Consider the following 20,265-nt stretch of genomic DNA (forward strand, 5'->3'; position numbering starts at 1 on the left):
TACAGTTGTGTATCTTATCAACCAGGTTCTTTCACAGGTCCTAAATATGAAATTTCCATTCAACCTTTTATATTCCGATAAGAACTTGTTCACTATTTCCCTTAAAACTTTTCGATGTATTTATTTTGTTCAGATTCTTGGGCCTCATTATTTCAAGTTTGATCTTAAAACTTCCAAATGTATTTTTCTTAGGTATATACAAAATCAAAAGGGATATGGCTACTATGAACCTATTTCTAGGAAACGGTTTGTTTCTATAGACATCACATTCTTTCAGGATGTTCCCTATTATCATAGAGTTTCTTCTATGGGGGAGAGTAGTGAGATGGTTCAATTACATCAAAAATTCCATCACTTGTCTTAATCACTGAAAGGGGAGTGTAGTGTGAAGGGTTCTCAAAAATCTAAGGATTTGAGGGTGTTTCACAAGCAATGAGTTGATTTCAATCCTCAATAGTTTAGGCCAACTCCAATGTCCTCTATAGTTCTAAATCTAGATACCACAACTCCTTTACATCCTACCACAGATGAGATACCCCCCATCACTAAGCCTAATCAAATGCCTTTCATTACTGAGCTTTCTCCTCTAAATAATCTTGATCTTCCAATTGTAGTCTACAAAGGAAAGTGCCATTGTACTTCATCTACAACACATTGTATTTCTCAGTTTCTAACTTATAATCATTTCTCTCTATCCTATAAGTCCTTTTTGGCATCTATTTTTACTATTCTCATTCCCATGACAGTACAAGAGGCCTTGTCAATACCTAAGTGAAAGGATGCCATTAAGGTAATAATGGATGCCCTTCTCAAAAATAATACATAAGAGTTAGTTGATCAACCAAAAAGGAAGAAATTGATTGGGTATAAATGGGTGTTTACAGTGAAACATAATGTTGATAGCTTGAGAGGCATAAGGCCAAATTAATTGCAAAAGGGTTTACATAGACTTATGGCATAAACTATTTGGAGACTTTTGCATCGATAACCAAAATAAACACTATCAGAATCTTATTGTCTATTACAGCAAATCTTTCATTGCCATTATTCCAAATGGATGTTAAAAATGTCTTTCTCAATGGTGATTTGCAAGAAGATGTGTACATAAAATTATCTCTTAGACTCTATAGTATAGAAGTAAGGGAGAAGGTCTATTAGTTGAATAAAGCCTTATATGGATTGAAACAGTCTCCAAGAATCTGAGTTTATAAATTTAGACTTATTCTTAGAAATTTTGACTATGTCCAAGCCAAATCAGACCACACTCTTTTCATTAAGAAAACAAACTCCTTAATTCTACTTGTATATGTGGATGATATTGTGGTGACAAGGAGTGATACCCATGAGATTGACTTTCTTAAGCAATTACTTCACCAAGAATTTATAGTCAAATACTTGGGAGAATTACGTTATGTCTTGAGTATTGAAGTAGCCCGATCCAAAAATAGGATTTCTGTCTCTCAAAGGAAATATATTCTTGATCTTCTAGAAGAAACTAGGAAGCTAGGTGTTAAACCTGCTAACACACCCATTGAACAAAACCACAAGATAAGGGCTGAAACTAGAGGTCTCATTAAAGACAATGTTATGTTTCAACAGTTGGTTGGGAAACTTCTTTATCTTTGCTTCACATGACTAAACATTTCTTATGCAATCAATGTAGTTAATCATTATATGCATTACCATAAAAGTCTAGAACCACTCACCTTCTTGTAATTGAGAGGATTCTTGCTTATCTTAAGTAATGTCCTAATAGAAGCATACTCTTCAAAAATAATAATTACATGAAGATATAAACAAAATGTTGTAGTTCATTCCAATGTTGAAGTAGAATACATATTTATGGCACATGGTGTGGTTGAAGTATTATGGTTGAGGTCCATATTCAAGAAACCGGGAATTGCTTATGAGAAGTCTTTGATATTGTATTGTGATAATTAGACTGCTATTAACAATGCTCATAATCCAGTACAACATGACAAAACTAAACATATAAAGTGGATCGACACTTTATCAAAAAGAGAGTTGTCTCTCAAGAAGTGTCTTCCATATATTGCCTTCGATATACAACCTACATATCCCTTCACCAAGACAATTACAATGACCAAGTTGAAAACAGATCTACACAAATTGAGAATGATAAATATATATTTCCAACTTAAGGGGAAAGTGTAGAGATGTAAAACAATAATGTGTGTTGTTACACGGACAAAATTCAGTTACGTATCGAATGATACATATACCAAGATCTTCTTGATACACCCCTCCAAGGGGTGTTTCAATGTCTAACCCAGTTCAGGGAGTAACCGGGCCTTAAATTAACCACTCTGAACTAGGTTGAAGAAAAAAGAAAAAAACTAAAAAGTAAGGGAGCGAATCACGACATAATCGGATACGCTGAACTGTACCCAAATTTTGAACCTTGGAAAGGAAAGGGGTGAAGCAGTATTAATCATGAGAATTCATGTAGCCCATGTACAGTATTAAGCATGAGAATCCCAAATCACTGCTTTGCTATGGCAAAATATCTCAGGATTACTCGTCCATTGCTAAGATATCCTTATCTACACTTTATATGATAAATACTTTATAGACCCTAACCACAAAATCACATGATCCAGGCAACGATAACCATCTGATTATCCACTCTTTCAGTGATTGAACATAATGTAGGCATCAGGCTAATTCTTGCCAGTTTATTGGTTTCTGGTCTTCTTGCAGACGAGTACACCACATTTTAAACTGCCCACCTTGAATCTTGTGTCAAATAAAAGAACAGTTGAAGCACAGGAAGTATCAAGAGATGTCGCAGACATCCAAACTGGCAAACTATGAGTTTCAGAACCTAACCTACTTTTTACAACAAAACTTAGGGCTTCTTGTCTCATCTTTTACACATCAAATATAAAATGGTATTGAGCTCCATATTCTTGACGTTTGTCAATGGATTACAGGCTTGAGGGGATGCGCTCTCAGTTTTGATAGGTCAAGATTTGCATCAAGCTCCTCATCTAGTTCCCCAACGATACTTCTATGCAAGTCAAAGAGAGGAAAAATACAGGGAAGTGTTAAGAAAAAAATGCTCTGACAACATGACAACATACGAACATCATAAATGACTATTAAGAAGTCTTACATGTTATCACCCCTTATTATGTACAAGCCTAATACAAGTTGCTGGACGCCCTCCTGCAAAATGGGATAAAATAGGAATTTCAACTGGTAATGAACAAAATCTGGACTCAAAGACAAAACTGAAAGAACATTTAAGGAAGAAAAAGGAAGATAACAATGAAGAAGACTACCGTAACTAGATAGATAGCTGATTTTAATATAGGTGACCCATGTGAAGTGCCACAATAAGTGCAAACAGCAAAGGCATGACCTACACAGTTTGTACACCACTAACACTAAAACAAACACCTTAAGGTCACATTATTTAATTGTTTTATAAAATAAAATCTCAAAATAGTGGTGATGGCAACAACATTTAAGAAGCAAAATATGTTAATTTGATGATGTCTGTCAACATGGACTCCCAAGCCCTAAGCCCATTGAAGCAAGAAATAACCAAGTTCCTAAGCTTCAAATTAGGGATTTCAATGGGCCGGATATGAATTGAGTCCAATTTGAATGGTCGAATCTGACCTGACTAAAATGGACTGGACGGTCCAATACTTCATATTGAATCAGACCAGTCCAGAATAGAAGGTCCATTATTTTATCGGTCTCTCTCTCTCTCTCTCTCTCGTTCCTCATCCAAAAACCCCTGACGACAGAATGCTACCACTTCACCACTTCTGATGGCCAGCCATCAGCATTGCTGCCGCTACTGCCACCACCCACCTCATAGTGAAACTAAAAGAGCGTTCTTGTCTCTTGTCTCTAGAGTTGTCTTTAGTCACAACCTCGCTCCTTCCACAGAAAAAAAAAAAAAAAAAAAAAAAAAAAAAAAAAAAAAAACTCAATTTTTTTCATTTTTTGTATTTTTTCTATTGTTTTTATTTTCTAGTGATTTTTATGATTCTTATTTTTATGTTATTTTTGTAATTTAGACTGGTTCGAATTTGACCCGTCCAACCAGACCCATTAAAGGATCAGACTGAACGTTCTCTTTACTAGATTCAGATTGGATTGGGTCCAGGCCATCTGTTAGTGGATTTAAATTGGATCAGATCGGGTTAGACAAAAACCAGGTCCATTAACACCCCTACTTCAAATTATGTTTGGGGTGATAAATCATCTATCTTATTCTGCATAATATAAATATATAATGGTAGGTTGCAACAAGAGAAAATAGAATTCCAACAGACTTATCAAAGAAATAAACAAGGCACCTAAAAAAATCATTCAAGGCATTCATGATAATGTAAAGCCAAATAAAGGACAAGTGTACAAACTGTTGTGGAGTAAACCCGTTCATGAGACTCATCGAGGACAATATTTGTAGCCTGATCAAAACCTTTTAAGACTCCCTGAATGGAAATAAACAAAGATTAATGCAAATGTAATCAATACAGTACAGAAATTTCTTTTTTTGATGGACCTTTCCAGTACATAATTCACCACTTTCTAGTGATTGTATCCTGAAACTTACCACTATATTGCGCCCATCATTTGTTATAACCGATATTTGTTCTACACATAAGAAAAAGAAATTAAAAAGAAACAACGAATCTGAAAGTAAATAAATGCCATGGCTAGTGGGTTTTATGAGCAATAAAAAAAACTTCAAATTAGCTTCTCAGTAAGACCAAAATAATAGGGATAGGATATGGCTCAGACAAGTCATGATGGCCAAAAACAGAAACAGGGTTCAGAGTGATGACAGGAGTAATAGTATGGTCAAGTCTAAGTTGATGTAGTCAGCATTATTTTCAAGTACCATGATATTAAGCAGATGCTCCAATATCACTAATGCAGAGCTGATATGGAAAAGCAAATAATTACAAATGTAAAGTAGGGTTTAAAGGAAAACTATGGGCATGGAAGGAGTACGCTGGGTACACTGGGTACAAAACAAGGGAATTCAGCCATTTTAGTGCTGATGACAATGACATCATGAGAGCAAGGCAAGTAATATGTCTTCTGTACTGAGGACTTAATTATGGTTGCAGCCTTGCAAACCCAGCCAATTCTGGAATTTAGAGGAATATATAGAAATAGCAGGTGAAATTCTTACAATCCAAACAGGATCAAGTTGAAATTGGTTAACTCTGACTGTGTTGAATTACTTTCTGTTTTGCAAGGTCTGAGTTTAATCGTCTTTTGATGATGTAGAGCTTGAAGTGGGAGGGGATTTAAAAGTTGTAATTGGGTGGCCCAAAGGTGATGTGTCAGTTCCCTGGTTTTACACCCATAACATGAGGGAAGTAACAAAAGAGCTTGAAGTGGGAGGGGATTTAAAAGTTGTAATCCGGTGGCCCAAAGGTGATATGTCAGTTCCCTGGTTTTACACCCATAACATGAGGGAAGTAAGATCCTTGGTGTCCAGATTGAACATCTCATTTAATTAGGAGAGATGGGTTTTAGACCCATAACATCTTGGTATCCAGATTGAACATCTCATTTAATTGGAACCCTAGGAGAGATAATTCTTCTTGCTGACTTTCTTGCAAAAAAGGAGCTAACAAACTTACATTGGAGTCTAGCCTCAGCAGCAACAACTTTACTAGTCACTGTTATTGAGTTTTTTTCTATGTGCTTTTGACCTGCTATCTAAGCCTTTCAGTTTTCTTTAAACTGCAATAATATTCCCGGACCATTACTAGACCTGTAACTTGGGGGAGCCCAACCCAACCTAAGGTTTTAAACAGCTCAGGTTTGAGGTTTCAGGCTGCAGGATGAGCCTGGGTCAGAAAACTTGTGCCTAACCTAAACTTAAATCTATGCATTGTGTATTAAAGATATGTATATATGCATGTATATTAGATACATATTTATAATATCAGATACACCTTAGTCTGTTTAATTATTTATAGGGTTTGACTATGATACCGGAAAAACTTGTAACCAATCAACTGGTACCATAGAAGTGGTAATTAATCAGGTGGTATTTATCAAAATTCACGGGGGTTTTGATTGGTCAAAGCTCTTTTGGTATCATGTCATTCCAAAAGCATGGATTTTTCCTTATTATAATTAGCCAAAACTCATACCCATACACAAACATGTAGAAATTCACGCATATTTTGTATAATTTTGATCTATTATACTCTTAAATTGGGCTATAAGCCCAATAAAAGGTGAAAACCTACCAAACCCAACCAACCAGCCAAGGCTTGACCAAGCCCAGCCTAAATAATGTTGGGTTAAGCTCGGGTTTAGCTTGGGTTGGTAAACTCAGGCTTGACCTCAAGTTGGGAAAGGTCAAAGCCCAGGGTTTAAGTCATAGGGTTCGGCATAGGTTGACCCTCAACCCGGCCCAACATGACCAAGTTGCCTCTAACCATTACCAAAAGGAGTAAATGACCAAGTAAACCATCATCCAACTGATCCATTTACCCCCAGAACCAATAGTAGATGAATGCCCCAATTCACATGGTGATACACTCTTCCCTAGTCCAACTTGCAAGTCAGCCACTTCTTTGCAAATTTAATAACATTTGCTGCCATATTTTCATCCAAAATTTAAGATTATCTTCCTTCACAAAAGTTGAACCCGGAAACTACCTTCTCCAATGCTTCCCTCAGTCTAAGAGAAAGTGTCTTCTTTTTTTTTTTTTTTTTGCAGACGCTTTAATATCATCTGCTGCCTTGCTTGCAACCAAAATTTATTTTAAGATTTACTTTCCTTCACGGAAGTAAATTGAAGCTCAGACACTACCATCTTCAATGCTTCTCTAATCAAAATGATTAAGCAACAATCATTGGACACGAGGCACCCTGCATTCTATGGATCAAGGAAGTCAATGTCAGATTTATCCATTTACTAATCTATCCTCTTTGTTATCAATTATTAATCCTTCCTCTGTTATAACCTTAAATACATTCATCATAGCCCAAATGATTCACCTCTCAACATTTATGATACAACGCCAAAGAAAAATTATCAGGTTTGGTGCCTCATACATCTAAAAGATGGCTGCTTCACCTCCTTCATTACAAATGGTCTCATCAATCAAATAATTTGTCCTTGAGATCTTATCCCAATTTCACTATCACATTCTTTTCTTTTCTCCCATTTTCTAGACAATGGAAAGGTTTGCAATTCTCATTCCCTTCTTTTATTCATCCAGATCTAGTCCTTCACCTCGAGTTTATTTCCTCTCTCCTAATTAGTTTCTTAAACTCCATTTCCAACCTCTTCTACTCCATAATCCTCTTGATTTAGATTTCTATCATCTTCCAATCTATCCAGATCCACCATCTGACTGAGCAAGAGTACATCTCCCACCAAGAATCCTATCTAGCAGTACTCATCATTCAAACATTTATCTTCGATTTCCTTCACTTGTCCTCTATTCTTCAGATCTAGGCTTTTTGAACTTCAGCTCACATTCTTCTCACATGTAGTTCTTTATAAAAACATGAAATCGGATAATTGATAAACTGTCTATACAAAGTCTAATTTCACTCCCAGCATCCATTTTCCAAGCTTGTATTTGGACTCCCCACCCCACAAAGAATAAAAGGCTTTTACAGCTTTGCTAAAGTAGAGGAAAGCATGTGCACTCTTCTCTATGGACCCATTTCGTCGATATGTTTCGCACTAGGTGGTGCTTCCCAGGAACTCTCAAGGAAGCCTTTGAAGGGTAGCATGCAAAGAAATTAGGCCAAAAAGGAAAGCAAGGGTTTTCAACATCAAAGTCTCTTTCTCAGAGGCTTTTTGGCTGAAACTAGTTGGCAAGGTGTCCTATTGGTATCCATCAACAAAGAGTTTGGGGGAGTACCCCATTCAAAGTTATTTGTTTCTGATATTTTGAATACGCCGTATCAATAAAATCAGATAAGATCCCTTGTTTTATATGAATGCCTATATTCTGGTTCTCATGGTATAGTAATTTATCATGGGTAAATTGTATATGGCTTTAAACTTTTGACACAATAAAAATAAATAAAAATTTAAAAAAAAAGGCAAACTAGTAGCATTTGAGCTGGATTTGACGATAATAAATATAAAAGTGGGTGCAAATATCCTTCCTGGCCCTCAAGGATAGCCCATTGCCAGCATATATACAATGAATGTTAAAAGATTAAGTTAGCAATATAAGAGAATGATGAGAGTTTGCATACGATCCACAAGAGACTCTAATCCAGGACCACTTGACATTGTTCAGCTCCCTTCACAAACTAGCTATCACACCTAAACAACTTTTACTGCAGAAGAAATGAAAAAAATCTTCATCAGATCCAATGCATATTGAAATAATTATGATTTAGAAGAATTGTAAACATGATGATAATTAGACAAAACCAATACCACCCTAACATAAATAAAATGGAGTGCATTGCAAGGAAAATAAAATTGATGGTTGATAATGATAGTAACAGCAAATACTGTAAAAAAATAAGATACAAAAAAAACAGAGTAGAACTTGGTTGAACGAGAGAAAGGTTTTTTAGTATTCTGATTTTTCTCTCCTCTATATCGAACCAATACAGAGGTCTATTATACTAGATGAAGTCGGTTGAAGGTGAACCGACTTACATTGGACTTGGGCTGACATTAATTACCTTGGGAGAAGAATCGACAGACCTTGGGAATTAACTAGATTTGGAAGATGCAACGAGTTACATTGGAATGAAACAAAAACATTGAAAATAGATTATCTTTACTGATCTTCGAGAGAGTTCATTTAACGACTTCTGAAAATGTGTACCAACATTTAATACTCCTCCTTGGTGCACATTTCAGCAACTCCAATCATGTCTCGTAACAATTCGAACTTGCCTTTTGGTAGAGCCTTTGTGAATATGTCAGCTAATTGTTCTTCAGTTTTGCGATGTTTGAGCTCTATTTCTTTGTTTCCTTCTGCTTCTCTGATAAAGTGATACTTGATGCCAATATGTTTGGTTCTACTATGAAATATGGGATTCTTTGCCATTGCAATAGCAGATTTGCTATCACAGTAGATTTCAGTAGCACCATCTTGTGGTTCTCCCATGTCATCAAATATTCTTTTGAGCCATATAGCTTGGCTCGTTGTTATTGTTGCTGCAATATATTCTACTTCAGTTGATGATTGGGCAACAGTTGCTTGCTTCTTTGAAGCCCAAGAAAATATCCCTGATCCAAGTGTGAAAGCATAACCAGATGTGCTTTTCATGTCATCAACCGAACCTGCCCAGTCACTGCCGGTGTAGCCAATGAGCTTAGAGTCATGTGTGACTCTGTACCAAATTCCATAGCTCTTTGTACCTTGCAAATACCTTAGTATTCTTTTAGCTGCTCCATGGTGGACTTAACTTGGATTCTACATGAATCTTGATAGTAGACTAACTACATACATGATGTCTAGTCTTGTAGCAGTTAAATAGAGAAGACTTCCAATCATACTTCGAAATTGTGATTCATTTGCCTTAGGTGAGCCATCTTCCTTTTTGTATGCTTTAGTGTTGTCTAATGGAGTGGAGACTGTTTTGCACCCCTCCATTTTGAATTTCTTCAAAAGAGTTTCTGTATACTTCTTTTGTGAGATGAATGTCCCTTCTTCTTCTTGAGATATTTCAATTCCAAGAAAGTAGTGCATTAGGCCTATATCAGTCATCTCAAAAATCTTCATCATGTCTTCTTTAAACTTCTTGACCATCCTCTCATTATTTCTAGTATAAATGAGATCATCAACATATAAAGAAACAATGAGAGTGTCATTTGTACCTTGAGTCTTGATGTAGAGTGTTGGCTCACTATAGCTCCTCCTGAATCCTTGCTCCAAGAAGTAATTGTTGATTCTGCTGTACCAAGCTCGCGGAGCTTGTTTTAAGCCATATAATGCCTTCTTTAATCTGAGAACTTTGTCTTCTTGTCCTTGCACCACGAACCCTTGAGGTTGTTCCACATAGATTTCCTCCTTAAGATAGCCATTGAGGAATGCAGATTTCACATCAAATTGAAAAGTTTTCCATTTCTTCTGTGCAGCAAGTGCTATCAATGCCCTGATTGTGTCAAGGTGAGCAACTGGAGCAAATGTCTCATTGTAGTCGATACCGTATTGTTGTGAGTATCCTTTGACAACTAGCCTTGCTTTAAGCTTCTGGATTGAGCCATCTGAGTTAAGCTTTGTCTTGTAGACCCACTTAACTCCAATAGTGCCTTTGTCTTGTGGACGATCCACAAGTTCCCAAGTCTCATTTTTTTCAATCATTTATATCTATTCATTCATAGCTTTTCTCCATTTTTCTTCCTTAAAAGCTTCTTCAAAGCTTTCTGGTTCTATGATCATCAAGTTGTATGTCTCATATATTTCTGTTAAGGATTTAGTGCGCCTTGGTGGTGAGTCCGGAGTAGACTGTGAAGCTTGTTCCGGTTCTGATTGTGTTGGCGAATTGATTTGATCACGATCTTCTTCAATTCTTTGACTTGGTAATAGAGGCAAGTTGATAGTCTTTCTTTCAACTTCTTTTGTCTCCCAATTGTATGCAGCATCTTCGTCAAAGCTTATGTCTCGACTGATTATGAGTTTTTCTTTCCTTAAACTATAGACTCGATAGCCTTTTGATTGAGTGCTATAGCCTAAGAAAATTCATTTCTCAGTCTTCTCATCCAGTTTGCCTCTTTTCTCTTGTGGGACATGTGTGTAGCATATGCATCCGAAAACTCTGAGATGCTTTGTTGATGGTTTTTGCCCACTCCAAGCTTCAATTGGTGTCCTATCTTGCACAGCTTTAGTAGGACATCTATTGAACAGATAAACAGCAGTGCTTACTACCTTTGCCCAGAAAATTTTGGGAAGACCTTTTTCCATGAGCATGGCTCTTGCAGTCTCCATAACAGTTCTGTTTTTTCTTTCGGATACTCCATTCTGTTCTGGAGTGTACCCGACTGTAAGTTGATGCTCCATGCCTTCATCTTCACAGAACTTGTTGAATTCATTAGAGGTATATTCTTTGCCTCTGTCACTTCTTATGGTCTTGATGTTGTGACCACTTTGCTTCTCAACACGGGCTTTGAATTTTTTAAAAATATCAAAAACTTACGATTTTTCTCGCAAGAAATAAACCCATGTCATTCTAGTATAATCATCAATGAAGATGATGAAATACCTGCTTTGATTATTTGATGGAGTGAGTACGCATTGGACCACAAACATCTGTATGAATTAACTCCAATGGTGCTTTGGCTCTCCAAGCTTTCCCGGATGGGGAGGGTTGTCAATGTTGTTTTCCGAGCATACACCCTTCACAGACATTGTTGAACTCCTTGATGGCTGGTAGGTCACGCATCATGTTCTTCTACTGAAGAATCCTTAATCCATGGAAATTATAGTGTCCGAATCTTCTATGCCATAGCCACGACTCGTCCACTTGTGGTTGCATTGCGATATAACTTACATCTTTCCATTGAATGGGAAAGCACCTGTTTTCTGTCATTTTTGTTTTTGCAATTTCAAGGGATTTGTCTTGCTTATCATAGATTGTGCAAGAGTTTCCCTCAAAACGTAGAGAGTAGCCTCTTTCTACCATTTGGCCCACACTAAGTAGATTTTGATCAATGTTAGGGACCAAAAGTACATCATTTATGTATTTCTTGCCTTGTTTGGTGTCAACAACAATGGTGCCTTTGCCTGTTGCTTCTACGAAGTCGCCAATACCAATTTTGACTTTTGTCTTGATTTTATCAAGGCTATGGAAGATGCTTTCATTTTTAGTCATGTGATTACTACACCCACTGTCAAGATACCAAGTATCATTTTTTTCTTCTATTGCAGAATGACAAGCATAAAAGAGATTATTTTCCTCATCTTTCTTTTCTGAAAAATTAGCTTGATGGGTTTTCTTGAATCTACAAACTTTTTCAACATGGTCAAATTTTTTACAGTTTTGGCACTGTGGTTTTCCTTTAAATCAGCAACCTTTCTCCAAGTGATTTCTCTTCTTGCAAATACCACATGAAGAAAACTTGTCATTATTTTCTTTTGGTTTTCCTTGTGACTTTCTTCCATCAACTTTTGGTTTATGAGACCGCAGATTAACTTTAGACTGAAAGGCAGATTCAACCGAATTTTCATTCTACCTGTCACGCCTATTTTCATATGTCTCGAGAGAGCCCATCAATTCTATTGGTGATAGTGTTTCTAGATCCTTTGTTTCTTCTATCACCGAAATTATTTGATCATATCTCTCTGTGCAAGAGATTATAATTTTTTCGACTATTTTCTTGTCAGAAATAGTCTCCCCATAGGCTCTCATTTGATTTACTATTCCTTTTATTCTAGAATAGTAATCTTTTGCAGTCTCATTATCCTTCATCTTAAGATTTTCAAAATTCCTTCTAAATTTCTACAATTTAACAGTGCGTACCTTGACAGATCCTTGGAACTCCTCTTGCAATGTATCCCATGCTTCTTTTGCAGTTGATGCGCCCACGATTCGAGGAAATATCTCCTCAGCCATTGCTTGCTGTAAGCAGAATAGTGCTTGACAATCCTTTTGTTGATTTTCTTCATAGATCTTCTTTTGACTTGCTGAAAGAGTATAGGTGTCTTCAGCGATGCAGAATCCTTCCTCAACGATTCTCCATAAACTTTGTGACTAAAAATAGGTCTTCATTTTGATAGACCAGAAGTCATAGTTTTCTCCATTGAAGATTGGAAGAGAATGGGTGGAACGATTGGCTTCTACACACATTGTTTAGAAGAACTCACACCCAAGAGATTTGATCGAACGTGCTCTGATACCACTGATGGTTGATAATGATAGTAACAGCAAATACTGTAAAAAAATAAGATAGACAAAAAAACAGAGTAGAACTTGCTTGAACAAGAGAAAGGTTTTTTAGTATTATAATTTTTCTCTCCTCTGTATCGAACCAATACAGAGGTCTATTTATACTAGATGAAGTCGGTTGAAGGTGAACTGACTTACATTGGACTTGGGCTGACATTAATTACCTTAGGAGAAGAATCGACAGACCTTGGGAATTAACTAGATTTGGAAGATGCAACGAGTTACATTGGAATGAAACAAAAACATTGAAAATAGATTATCTTTACTGATCTTCGAGAGAGTTCATTTAACGACTTCTGAAAATGTGTCCCAACATTTAGAAAAAATGCTAACATTTAGAATAGATATTTGGGCCAAGAAATTGTTCATTCTACAGAGCTCCTTGTAGGAATTGTTTAAAAAAATCAACAGAAAAATAAAAATAGAACAATAACATTCCTTCGTTTTGTTGGTACAGCACAACAATATAGTTGCTAAAGGCCCTTAAGACCATATGCATAACCAGCAAATCTTCGTTGTACCCAAGACTTTAAGAGATAAAGGTGGAGGTGAAGTGGTTAGGGCTAGAGAGGCTGGGGTAGACCTTAAGGTGTTACAAGATGTAAGCAATAAAAAATCAGAATTATCAATATAATTTATAAAAAAACAAAAGCATAAAAGAAATTAGCTAGATTGCTAGTATAATCCTGTAGCTCAGTTGGTAGACTAGTGATCCACAACAACCATGGGTTTGAGTCTTGATGTATTATTTTTTTCTAAACATATAAAAACAATATTACAATCAAAACAAATTAAGAGCAATCTATCATGTTCCAAAATGACAACTAAACTTATTCTAATAGTCTTTAAACAAGAGAACTTCAAATTCATTCTTTGAACAGGCAATATTACAATCAAAACGAATTAAGAGTAATCTATCATGTTCCAAAATGACAACTAAACTTATTCTTTGAACAGGAGAAACTCCAAAGAAACTTTCTTTGAAAAGGCAGAGGGGAGAAAAGAAATCACCAAGTAAGTTGGGAACAAGTGTGCAAACCTGAGGAAGGTGGGTTGGGAACCGATCATCTTAAGGAGAAGAATACCTCTCTTTTGCGAAAATGGCTTTGGAGATTTCCTAAAGAATCTAATTCCATGTGGTAAGCCATCATTTCCAGCAAGTGTGGGACAAGCACTAACAGCTCGGATAGCAATCTCCATTTGAACCAGGTAAAATCCACAAATCCTTGGAAAGGCATCACTTCTACCTAAAGTAGTATTTTAGAGAAGAAGAGGAGGAAGACACTAACCTGCTTACAGCTTTTATTGTAAAATCCTAGTTATCTACTGTACCAGCACCAATTAGTGAGACATGGAAGCTTCCTAAATAAGCCTAGCAATACATATTTACAAATGGGCCCTTACCTAAAAGGCTAAAACCCTTCTACTCGGAAGGGAAAACTTTAAGATGCATCAGTCTCTCATCTGTCTCCACACCAAGGAACTCCGCAGAAATAGGCGTCTCAATGCCGTCGCGATACGACTCTGCGCTGCATAGAACTGAGAAACTGCAGTCCTGCACCTGAGAATCTCCAGTAATGTGACCGGAACTGCCCTCCTCACCATCACCCCATCCTGATGTGATGGAAAATAAGTCAACTCTCGAAGACAGGCTGTCATCTGCCCTCATTGCCATTCTCCACTATAGAGCTGACAGAAAGCTGACTCATCCTCTCTAGCAGAAGCCAGATCTATCAAACAGAAGCTATCCTCATCGTCCCCATTTTTATTTGAGAACAAAAATGGCCATATTGTAGCCATCTTTTGAGGCCCTATCAGTATCAGGAGCTCCATGAGGGCTGGGCTCCTTACTGCTCTCCAAGGAATCCAATGGGTAAAAGATATGAACTGGGAAAGGCTAATCATTGGGGGTGACTCCATGGTCGTGGTTGGATGGCTGATGAACAATGAAAAGCGATTTGGGAATACAGGAATGAGATAAAAAAGACAAATGGCTGACTAGGAACATGGATGTAAGAATGCAATGGGAGAATAAATCGGCTAATGGACTGGAAGATTCTTTAACCAAACAGGGGGTCAATAGGGATTCTTTGTTTTGAGTTCTATTATAATCAATAACTGTATACTTGGGGGAGGTGGCACTGATGACCTATCCAAGGAAAGGGTAGTGATGTTGTATTAATAAAGTTTTCTTCACAGTTACCAATCAAAAAAATTATCCTCTCAAAAAGTTTCAAAATGAAATTTCTTTGCCTTGTACCCCTTACAAATGCATTTTTAACCATATAACTGGGTTATTATATGTAGAACCACCTGAACTGATAGATTGATGAAACAGGACTTATGTAGCCAATCCCACCATATAGATGGGATAAGGCTTCGATGATGATGATGGCCTGAACTAAGAGATTGGGACTGAGCTCTACAACGACATCAAAGTGAATGGCTTCTCTAAGGAAGTGGTGCCATCAATCTTTGAATAAGGGGCAAGTATGTGATGGGTGCTGTTTGATAACAGTACAAGTGGTTGAACTGAATGATTAATTGGTTGCTGTGTTAGCAAACAAGATTAAATAGGTTGTGAGCTCCTTAACGGCCGAACAGAATGTTGAATTAGGTTACTTTATCGCTAAGTATTTTTTCTAAATATTTTGTCCAGTAAGGGAAAAAGAAATTATCCATCATCACCATATTTGGGCTGCATCTGGGGGAGGGAGTTTTTTTCCATCTAAACAGGTTTGCAAAAGGAATCCACTGTTTGAAAAGTGCAATTTGGCTGAGTGTTTGGATGAATGATTTTTGCCAATGTGACTGACTAATAAAGGGGTTCATTCTATTCTATTTTTAACGTTACACTCCTTACCATTTATCATGTATATTTTTTTGATAATTTATTTTTTATCAACTTGAGAGAATCAATGTTTGGATCTGAATGGAACACTAGATGGGCAAATTGCCCATTAATTGCATGTAAAAAACTTAATTAGTCCTACACATTCTATTTTTACCATTATATCCCTACCATTGACATGATCATTATTTTGAATATTTTCCAAGCAACTAAATACTAGGAAAGTTAAAATAAGAATCACCAAATTTAAAAAAAAAAAAAAAAAGGAATAATTGGTTAATGGTTCAAGCAGAGAACATGACCTGTGATTTACTTGCTATTATAGAGAAAGGGATAGTTAAATTGCTTGCTTTCACAGATGGCTAGTAGAAAAAAAAAAAAAAAAAACAACATCTAATGAAATTTACATTGCTTAGAAAGTAAATAACAAAAGAAGGCAAGCACAATGGCCACGATCTAAAATCATTCACTTGACTTTGTAATTCTTAGAGGAGAAAAAAGTCCTTTTATAATAGCTACATCATACTCTTTCATATATGTTGTCAACCTGACAAAACAGACAGACGCCATAACCATTCATATATGTATCGGTCAACATAATCCAAGTTTTAATACTCCCTCTCTTTCTCTCAATCAAATTATTTTCCCATCTCTCTCTCTCTTAATTTTATCACTTTTAATTAAGTCTTTAAATTTGACATGCCATTAAATGTTAATTTAAATCACATTTAATTAATCTTTTGAATTTGACATGCCATTAAAGGCAACATTCAAATTCGAATTTGAATTTGGCACACCACGGAATTAACTTGTTAAAAACCATAAGTAGAAGACAGGCAGATGTGAACACTGGTCATTCATTTCGAATGACCGTAGCCCACCACTGTGCCATACGGCCCATACCCTGATTGGATGTGATCATTATTCATCCAATCCGTTTGCATTCAAATGAATCAGACTGGGTCGGATCAGGTTTGGACTGTTTAGTTACGGACGCTTGCTGGGTTGGGTCAGATTGGATCATAACATGTTCAATTGACACCCCTGCTAGTTAGATGATTAGTGGGGTTGCCGGGGAGATGTCTGAAATTCAAGCAGTGCTGTTAATGTTATTTGTAAGGTCGTGTTTGAGTTGGTAGCTATTCAGGATAGTTTCACTAAATTTAGTGTATGGTTAGAAACCTTCATGTATACGATGGAGAATGGGGATCTGTCTGTAGAACTGTGTACTGCATTGTTATAGGCGAATTCAGCTTGGGCTATAGCGAAATCCCACTGTTTTGGCCTCTCCCGACATATGCTGCGAATTAAATTCTCTAAGATCTGGTTTACCACTTCTGTCTGTCCATCTGTTTGCGGATGGATTATACTAATAAAATTAAGTGATGAATCAAACAGCCTTCACAGGGATTTTTTTCATATGTTCTCTTTTTATTTTAATGACAATTTTCTTTTACTATTAAAAATAATAACAATAACGGGATGTTACTGATTCAACTATCAAAGAGTGATATACAGTTTATGGATCTAGTTCATCCAGGCAATAGGATAGCCAATAGTGTAAAATTGGACTCTATGCGTAGAGACCATAAAGTTGAACTTAATACGAGCTCGAATGGGAACCACGGGCATCAGGTGTAGGGAGGAGTATTTTGATTAGTTGTCAAAATGCAGAGGTGAGATTTGTAGATTGAACCTCCTCATACTTTGTACGTGCTGCGATAGAAGATAAAAGAATTAAGATTTGAAAATATCCCAAGTTCATCGGCAACGGAGAATTACTGAGAACTCAAAGTAAAACAGAAATAATACCAACTATCCTGAATTTACGAAACTGAAAAGAATCCTACACTACACAACAACATTGCCATGACATAGAAAATTTTCAGAAGACACCCATGGAAGTAAATGGATAAAAATGTCTTGAAACAAGTCGTGATACAATTAACAAACTCATCATCACATCCACACTTTGCCCAGAAGAAAATAAATACATCAAATCCATCACATTGGGTGAGCTTACTTGTCAAAATAGATGATAGAATGGCGATGGTTCAAATTGGTGAGATTGAGAATCATAATCACATCAAATTAGTATGTCCACTGATCTATGACAACTCGTTTATCAACATAGGTCTATCACTCAGTTTATCAAAATAGATGACGGAACCGATCCATGACTCAACAGTTGGTTTCTCGTTTATGTTTGAGATTTTCGTTTCTCCATTGAGGCAAGATTATTGGTACCAAAAGAAAAAACCTTTAAAAGATATCTGCACAGGGGAAACACAACCATACCATAGGCAGTAGTTTGTAGCCTCTTAACCAGCGGCGGTACTCGCCCTACCGTCTGCCATTGATCAGACGGTAACGCCACAGTTCTTTGTTCTTTGTTCGGTGTATGCCTGTGTGCTGAGGATATACCTGTTCTTGGCCCAGGTAGCCCGACGGGCTGGCCCGGCCTGGCCCGTTATAAGTCGGGCTTGGTCATAATTTTAGGCCTACAGGTTTGGGCTCGGGCCTAAAGCACCAGGCCTGACTTTTTTCGGGCTGGGTTGGGGCTTTCATAAAAGAGCCCGGCCCGAGCCTGAGCCTAACTTGATACTATATATTAAATAATAAAAATATATTTTATTTAATAAAAATTATATATACAATATTTTTTCTTTGTTCTTCTTCTCTTTTTTTTTTCGAATAATAGTAAGATGTTTATCATTTTTGAGTTTTGAAGGTTCTTAATATAAATAAAACATTTTTTATTGAATAAAAAATTTAAAAAAAAATTGTTTTCAAATTTTTGGTTGGGCTCAAGGTCAAGACCTAGGCCCAATGGTCGACCTAGGCTCAAGCTTGGGCCTAAGCGTATTCTATTGATACATATACAAAACTCGGCCAAAACCCAGCCCAGCCCAACCTATGAACATGTCTAGGTGAGGATAGGAGGTGCAAGTCAGACTGGCTTAGGTCGGGTTGTAGTCAAACCTAACCCAATCCGAGTTGTTGAGCCCTAATTATAAACCTAAAGTATAGGTGTAATGCAGGTCATGCTATTCTGACCAGCCCATTTTTTGTGCTACGAGCAATATAGGCCCTGTTTGGCAACATTTCGTGAGAACATTTGGCGGTGTTCTCACAGATGTTTGGTACAAGAAAAACAAAAAAAAAAGGTGTCTCATGTGACAACAACACCCAAAAAGCGTGTTCTTTGGGAGTGAAAAAATGGATGCTCCCAAGGAATGCATGGTTCCCACAACATTAACCCCTATTAACAAATACGTGTTAACAACTCCCATGTGAGAGAAGGGGTATTTTGGGTATTTCACACTAAATGATTGAAAGAATCCCTACCAAACATTTTTCATTCAACAATGAACGCCAATCAAATGGCAAGTGAACAGTAGAAAGCAACATTGACATTTCCAACTAGGAACACATCAACAGGTATGTTATCTCGTCATTGTATCTAGTTTTTGTATCGTGTTCTTTGTTTAACCTCACTTTTTCTCCAGCCAGATTCACTTGAAATCGTCTTTTCTCCCACCACAAAGATGAATTTTAAACAATCTCTAACCGATGCTTTTTCATATATTAGTTTATTTGCATTTGCTAAATGTTATGACGAATGGGTGTAGTTTCTTCTCTAGTCCCATCATAGGTTATATGTTATGCCAAATGGGCGGGGTTTTTTCTCTAATCCCATCGTTGTGTTTTGTTATATCTTTTGTTGTATGTTGAATATCATGAAGATTGTCTTTTGTTATGTGTTAATGTCTTTTGTTATGAAGATTATGCTAGTGACAACATGAAGACATCGCTATGACAATGACACGTTTTTTTATGGTTAATTTTATGCTTAATGTGGGTGAATTTGCAAAAAAAAAAAACTGATGTTAAAAAATAGTTTCATTATCCAAAACTCCTGAAAGAGCAAGAAATAAAATCCTTGTTCTGGAATAGGAATTTCTAAAAGAATAGGAAGAGATGAGAACATTGCCAAGCAAGGCCATAGTGGTCCATGCTGGCATGATACAGCCATGGTAGTGGGCTGTAGCGACATGACAGAAGTGCAAGGATGGGGCCAACACGAGCTCATACCCACAGCCCATGGGCCTGTGCCAAGCCAACACATTTTACACCTTTACTTAAAAGGTTGGGCTTGATCTACCAAAAAAGAAAGGTTGGGCTTGGGTGACTCCGGATCTCCTGCCCATGAGAACTCTTTTCACGTCTACCCACAACACACTACCCCATGAATTGGAAACATCTCCCCTGCATAATCAATATCTATCAATATCAATATATATATTAAGCTGAAATGTGTACTTGAGAAGGCCTGAGAATGAAGGAAATTGAATCTAACCATATTTTTTGCCTTTTTTCATGGAAATTACAAGAATGCCACTCTCTCCTACCAACTCTCTCTCTCTTACTTTTTTTTTTTCAAATTACAAGAATGTCACTCTCTCTCCTACCAACTCTCTCTTATAAATTACAAGAATGCCATCTCTCTCTCTCTCTCTCTCTCT

The 20,265-nt window shown here is 36.8% G+C and overlaps 1 protein-coding gene across 7 annotated transcripts; it reads right to left on the reverse strand.

Annotated features, from left to right (window-relative positions):
* Positions 1–2,613: 2,613 nt before the first annotated feature.
* Positions 2,614–15,338, reverse strand: LOC148863986 (sm-like protein LSM8). 7 transcript variants are annotated; one of them, XM_088980318.1, is made up of 7 exons: positions 14,293–14,894; positions 13,928–14,135; positions 8,236–8,319; positions 4,598–4,638; positions 4,401–4,475; positions 3,137–3,189; positions 2,614–3,031 (listed from the first exon to the last, which is right to left on the reverse strand). In XM_088980318.1, the coding sequence occupies exons 3-7, from the start codon at positions 8,270–8,272 to the stop codon at positions 2,941–2,943; spliced, it is 297 nt and encodes a 98-aa protein (XP_088836444.1). In that variant the 5' UTR covers positions 8,273–8,319; positions 13,928–14,135; positions 14,293–14,894; the 3' UTR covers positions 2,614–2,940. The 7 variants fall into 7 exon arrangements, with proteins under 7 accessions (XP_088836444.1, XP_088836447.1, XP_088836443.1 ...); XM_088980321.1 differs by having other exon boundaries at positions 13,974–14,135; positions 14,293–14,628; XM_088980317.1 differs by lacking the exon at positions 13,928–14,135 and having other exon boundaries at positions 14,293–15,338.
* Positions 15,339–20,265: the final 4,927 nt, after the last annotated feature.

Source organism: Nelumbo lutea, chromosome 3 (genome assembly GCF_056320005.1).
Source record: "Nelumbo lutea isolate HS-2025 chromosome 3, American lotus-T2T, whole genome shotgun sequence".
In the NCBI taxonomy this organism is placed as follows: Eukaryota; Viridiplantae; Streptophyta; class Magnoliopsida; order Proteales; family Nelumbonaceae; genus Nelumbo; species Nelumbo lutea.